This window comes from Pholis gunnellus (assembly GCF_910591455.1).
Source record: "Pholis gunnellus genome assembly, chromosome: 8".
Taxonomy (NCBI): Eukaryota; Metazoa; Chordata; class Actinopteri; order Perciformes; family Pholidae; genus Pholis; species Pholis gunnellus.
The window spans coordinates 11,237,831-11,244,900 of NC_136534.1; the positions used below are offsets into that span (position 1 = coordinate 11,237,831).

The 7,070-nt window shown below is 39.6% G+C and overlaps 1 protein-coding gene across 1 annotated transcript in view; it reads left to right on the top strand.

Moving 5' to 3' along the window:
- The window catches only part of cdkal1 (CDK5 regulatory subunit associated protein 1-like 1), a 205,723-nt gene that overhangs the window by 115,707 nt on the left and 82,946 nt on the right, over positions 1 to 7,070 (top strand). The window contains exon 10 of the mRNA XM_079164177.1: positions 4,828 to 4,973. Coding sequence (XP_079020303.1) covers positions 4,828 to 4,973 — 146 coding nt within the window. The remainder of the gene's footprint in view (positions 1 to 4,827; positions 4,974 to 7,070) is intronic.

Consider the following 7,070-nt stretch of genomic DNA (forward strand, 5'->3'; position numbering starts at 1 on the left):
GAACGAAGCGAAAACTCCATCCTCTGCGCCGGCTGATATTTTTCATAGCCAAGATCCAAGCATTCGCACACACACACACACACACACGCACACGGGTGCACACACACACACGCATACAATCTCTCACCTTCACACTCAGATGTGCACACAAGCACAGCTGTATGGGCACACTCTTAGACACACCCTCTCGGACCATTTTCATTTTAATGAAGCCTTGGGGAGCCTCTTCACATTAGAGGCCTAATGTAGCATTCTGTGAGGGACCCGGCACCAAATGGATGCTCATAGTAAAGCTGTTCTGATCCCTCTAAATTGTGAGTCCTGACTTACTGCAGTACATTATATTTTCTGAATTATTGGGGTATTTTCTTTGGGGGGAGCAAAAATGAAGACCGCAATAATGGCAATTTAGTTAACCGAATTATCTGCAATCTGTTAATGTAACCCACAGCTGCAGGAAACATGCTATCTATCTATATATATATATATATATATAGTGCTTTTGTGCAACATAAAGACATCACTGAAAACAAACTTTGACAGTCATTACAATGCGGGAACACACAGATGCTTATTAGAACGGTATTGTATTTCCTTGTAGCTGACAACAGTGAGATGATACACACAGCACAATACCGTGACATTCAAATGCTACACATGCACTTAATTCCCCCTTTACTGTGCAATGCATAGATTTTGCACTGTATGCGGGACTCGTTATACCCTACAGGGAAAATCAAGTTTAGCCTGAAGCGTTTGAAATGTTTAATACCATTGGGAGCTCTGCTGCTGAACACTCTTCTCACTGACTGTGTGTCACACACATAGGGACCTGACTTATTGTCCTGGGAATGGCTTGTAGAATCATTTTCACTCCAGACTCCCCTGGGTGAACCATGCTAATACTCTGTATGTTTGTGTATATGTCTCTGAGTGTGAATGCAGTTGGTGCTACTTATTCTGGGTTTGCCTCAAATGTTGGCTTGACTGTAATCCTTTCTGTCTGCGGGTTTGCACCTTTGGGAATCCATCTGTGTTTGTGTGTGTTGTTATAATGCACTTATATAAGGGTAGGTTAAAGTATGTGCCATATACCAGTGTTGACAGTGCACTACTTTAGAAGTTATTTCTCTTTAAGCTAATTGGAATTGATGCATGCCATGAAACTGCAACTTCAAAACATAATCAAATGTGAAAACATCACAAATATCAAGGGAAACAAGCATTCCCCAACAACCATTACTACTAGACTTCATTTTGTCATTTTTGCACCACACATAGAATAAGTACAAAACAGTTTTAATATTAGCATTTCCAGAGGCACCACAACACATGCGTAGGCAGTTATTAGCAACACAAACCGAGAAATCCTAATCCAGACCAATCAGCAGTTACCCCTCCATCAGTTTAGCCAGGGTCGGTCACAATTTTAATTTTAATTTTGTATCCACAGTTCACCTACAACACAAGTACAAGTAGGGGATGAAACCCACACATAGAACACCTGCTTTTCTGCCATAAAACCAAAATGTGAGTAGGTAGTAACTGATGAACAGGAAAGGAATGACAGAGCAGAGACAAATGGAACAAATCATCATACGGAATATTGCAGAGGAATTAAGAAGGGAGTGAAAGGGTGCTATTCATCATCGAGGCTGCTTGGAGCCAAACCATCTTCATCTGCTCTCGCTCTCTCGCTCTTTCCATATATGTTTTTTTTCAGCCATATCTGATTTTAGGGGGTAGATATTGGATCCTTTGAGCTAAGCCAGTTAATATATGTCCTTTCTGGTTTATGTGTTTATCTGAGCCGATCAATCAGAGATGAAGAGATTGTCTGTTTGTGTGAATGGGAGAGAGCGGGGCCCGTAAGGGGAAGGAGAAAGTGTGCAAAGATAGCGAGAAACAATATTATACTGCTTTACACTGTCACGGCTGATAGAACAAAACAAAAAAAGAAGACTGCTTGCGCTTATTGTTGATTGATTTGTTTAAGCCGGTTGAATCCTACATTAAAGCAGCACTCTAATTTTTGCCACCGGGCATTGCAGAGCGATATCTTCAACACAGCATCATTTTCACACTTCAGACTCCCTAAACTGTCTGTCAGCAGCAGTCAAACATTGAAAAGGCCTCAACTCCACAGGGATCGGTGACAAGAGAGATTGATATCAGTGTACTGTATAATCATTGGAGGACGGAGTTCTCTCTGTCAGAGATGAAGACAAATGGCGTCTGTGAATGAAAAGTCCTCCCCTTTATAGATAAATCCCAAGTTGCCATCAGCAGTGCCCTGCAACTCAAACGAGCATGCCATCTGTTGAGACCCCATTCACCCTTGCAACACACACACATGATTGCACGCTCACAATCTGTGGGCTCTGCTGCAGTCATTGGGGAGTTAACATTGTCAGTGAACCTAATGAGACTGGATACAGCATGCTACTATAGATAATACCACTGTACAAGGATATATACAGGGAAGGCAGGGCAAAGTAAACTCAATGAGCTTTGGATCAAAATGTAACAAAACATAAAACTGAGGAAATAGAAAAAGTTATTCTACTTTTTTTCATTGAGCAGGTCAGAGAATGCGGAATCAAAAGCCTCGAGAATGGCCTTCTCTTAATGTACATATTGTAACATAATTGCACATAACTATCATCAATCAGACCTCGCTGGCAGCTAATAGACATGTATAATAAGGATGGAGTACCGTATTACCAAACCAGGTCTTATTTTACCCTCGGTGTGCTAGGATAAAATATCACCTATTTTGTTAATGATAAGTGCAGACTTCCACATTTTGAAGTGCTCACTTTAGGGCTTATAGCACAATGTTTCAATGGTAAAAAGGTTGCACTTCAATCAATGTTTTGAAAATGCTCATGCAAATAAAAAGTAAAGGGAGCTACAGTATACGGCCAAAACCACACAGACCATTGGTTTTGTGGTTTTGTGGACTCTAAAAGGCTTCGCTCAAGAATTGTAAAGTACACTCAATAAATCATCGACACTGAGAAAGTAGAAGAACTCAAAAAAACACATTGGCACATGAGCACTTTTTTACAGATGAAAGCATTTACAGTAAAAACACATCCATTTTTCTTTCACTCAATTTCTATCTCACACACACACACACACACACACACACACACATGCAAGCTGATTCCTGTCCCCAATCAAGCTCCATTTTCAAACCAAATTAATTCTTTCTAATTTGGATTTTCTAGTGGTCACCCCCCGTGGTGCACTGCAACTGAGCTGTGTGCGTGTGTGTGTGCACGCTTTCATATGCTTTCGTGTGTGTGTGTGTGTGTGTGTGTGTGTGTGTGTGTGTGTGTGTGTGTGTGTGTGTGTGTGTGTGTGTGTGTGTGTATATGAAGTAGGGAACATTCTACAATAGATCTTAATTGAGAGGACGGACTGCAATCAGCATGTTCTTGTAGGAAATCATTAAATCATTTCTTCCTCCCCTCTCCTCTTCTCTTTCCCTCTCGCGTGGTGATTAGCATGGTAATGATAGCATCCTGATTACGTCCATCACAAAAATCTGACATCTGTGGTCTCTCTAGTTCTTATACTGAGGAAATGAAAGTACGGATGAAAAAAACACAACACATGCATAACCTATTAATTAAATTAAATGGTGTACATTTCTGATTACACTGAAGTTATTGATCTTCATTATCTGTATATGACTACCTTGATTGAAAAAGATATCATTTTGCTGTAGTGTGTTATATGTAAGCACATGGAAATGGAGGAAATGCAGCTTTTTAATATCTCTTCATTTTGTTTTTTCACTTCATAACTTCAAAACACGTCTCCTGGAAAACAGTGAACGTCTGATGGAGCAATTTTCCTTAAAGTTAATGAGTCGATAAGTTAAGATTACCTTCTTACTTGCTTTCTGTATTATATAAACTGCAGCATGCACTGTGACAACAGAGCGGTATCTTAGTGAAACAGGAAGGTTTTATAATTGTTTTATTGATATAAACCTCACTTTTCTCACTCACTGATCCGAGATGTGGACCTGCATGCTTCAGTAAAAGCTCTTGACTTTTCAGACATAAAGAACACCTACTAGTTCAGCCTCCACTCATCAGACTCTGGATCTAGTGGGCACACAATGAATTCTCAGAGAGGCTTTTCTTTTATCTCTCCAACATAAGAGACATGGCAAATACTAGAGAGAGGGAATGTATAGAAGGTCTGGAGTGAAAAGAGCCCATGAATAGGCAGGAAAGTCAACGGAGCCTTCATTTTATTCAAACCCAGCTGCTATCGTTCATCACTGAGATGTCTCCTCTTCTTTCTGTTTGCATTGACTAAACATTAGAGTCACATAAGATACCTACATAGTTTAATTCTTTTAATTTCTGGCCTTAGAGTTAAAACTCCCGTGGCTAACGGACAGCACTTGTACAGAATGCAGTTATTTATCAAACATTGTGCTTTCTCATTAGTTTTCTCTGCACTTCTATACGATGCAGGTTGTTAGTAGAATGTGTATTCTTAGATTAACAATTAAATTGGCCATCTCTGTGTCCAAAACTAGTTGAGTGATTGAGGAAAATGGCTTTTACTCTTTCTGTTTTCACTCATTTTATTTTAACAGATGAGCAACAGTTGTTAAGACTCCGACTTCCATATGTAACATGTAGACAAACTCACACGTGTACAGTGTGCACCCCTATTGTCTTTCCTCTCCATTATAAGAATCATCTCACCCTTGATATCGTGTTTTGTTCTTGTCTCCCCATCTCACTATATTCTCTCTCTCTCTCTCTCTCTCTCTCTCTCTCCTCTGTGCCTCATTAGGAGATGGCTAAGATATTGAATCACCCGCGCGTCTATGCCTTCCTTCATGTTCCCGTGCAATCGGCCTCAGACAGCATCCTGATGGACATGAAGAGAGAGTATTGCATCGATGACTTCAAAAAAGTGGTGGACACCCTCAAAGAGAGGTGAGACACGGCGTGGAGTCCTAATGGGCTCATAATGCTGCAGCCTGTTCTTCTCTCACTTCTTTCATTCAGCATACCTTGTTGAATAACCTATAAAAAAGTCAAATTACTACACCATGAGTGTCTATATGTGTGTGTGTGTGTGTGTGTGTGTGTGTGTGTGTGTGTGTGTGTGACTACATCTATGAACTTTAAAATAGCGACGAGTGGGCGCCTGTATGTCCGAGGTGTCATGACATCTCAGAGGTGTTTATTTGGAGAATTTCTCTCTCTCTGACCAGCATTGCTCTCTTTTATTCTCTCTCTGGCTCACTTTGAGGCCCATACGGGTGAGACTACATATGTGTGAATGTTTAATTTGAATTGTGCACGAATCTTTGTGGTTATAACTGTATATCTGCTGTCAGGTGTATGTCACATAAAGCAAATGCAAGCATTTTTTTTTATAAACTATGAAAACAGGCTTTCCTTTTAGCTGCACAAAAGTTTAAAGACTGGAGTGATGTGTTTCTTTTCTCTTTGGCTGCACTCTTTCCCTCTTTATGTCAGTTCTCATTCATCAGGGCACGCCTTTGCAAGGTTACATATTTCACACATGGACTTAATAGACGCATTGAAAGAGAGCTGTGACTGCACAACTGTTTGTGTCAGGAATCAAGGCTGAAATATTCACTTTGTGTTCGAGCTGTGTTCTTCCAAAAACATACACACGTGGCGCCAAACATGTCCATTCCTGATATGGATTAAAGAAGAACTGAAACATGGACATAATGCATGGATCCGACCTGTGACATAGCAAAATGAGGAGAAATGATGCAAACTTAATCTTTTACTGTATGAAAGATAATCTGACATGGAATTTGAGAATGAATAATTATGGCAATGCACGTCAGGGGTGGTGAATGAATATAGAATTGATGCACCGATAATACGCTTTGAAGAGATTCATATTAAAATGAGATTCAAGGCATTATTGTGTGATTTAGAAGAAATGTATGCAATGGTGTGTGTGTGTGTGTGTGTGTATGTACAAGCATGTAATTGCTTTTGCCAGATGATAATCTCTTATTTTTTAAGAAAGTAATCCCTTTTTTTTCTCCTGGATATAAATGACACAATTCATGTTTTGAGATGAGTACAGTAGAAGGTATTTGTGCTACGTTTGATTATATATGTCGGAGATGTACAGAAACGGTGAGGGAGACCGAGGGAGTACCGGTACTTGTTTTAGGGACACGGTACAATCACAGGATGGACATGGATTCACTCCCATCAATATCCAGATAATCATGAGACTTATTCAGCCCAATGGATACTGGTTAATAATCCAGTGTGCACCTTTCTCTGTTGAATTATGTTGCTGTGGTTACTATGTATAAATCTTAGATATATATATATATATATATATATATATATATATATATATATATATATATATATATATATATGTTGACATATTTGTCTTTTTGATGTTGCAGATTAAAGTTTTTAATCTGCAACAGTTTTTAACACAGTTTGCTGTAAGAAGATGAGATGTATCAATAGATTTCATGGAACTGCTTCATGCAGGTCAACAGTCAAGCCATAGGCTTAAATATCCAATGTTCATCTGGGTGAACAGGACTTTGTATCCAGGTCACTGTACAGCTATCTACGTATAAAGCCTTGTGTATTTACCTAAATGGACAGTGAGTGTGTGTGTGGTATTTGTGCATCTGTCACTCTGCGAGTCAGTATGTCTCTTTAGATCACTCAGACACACTTTCCTCTGTTCCTCGTATCCCCCCGGCACTGTGTAGAAACCCACCAACCCGAACACAAGCTGTTAGCTTGAGATCCGGCTCTGTTCTGTCTCTGACTTGCTTTTCTCTTTTCATTTGTTGGTCCACACTTTCGGTTAACCCCCTCATTTGGTTGTTGCCATAAAAGTACCACTTCTGTCATTTCAAAACAGAATAATTACCCTGTGCACACTTAACTGTTGTGTTATTATCTATTTTTGGTTGAATTGGATTAGCAGCAGTGTTTCTCAAAAAATAATAATCCCTTATCCAGCAGCCTCTTCTTGATTTCTGCAATAAACTTGTTCAAGTTGTG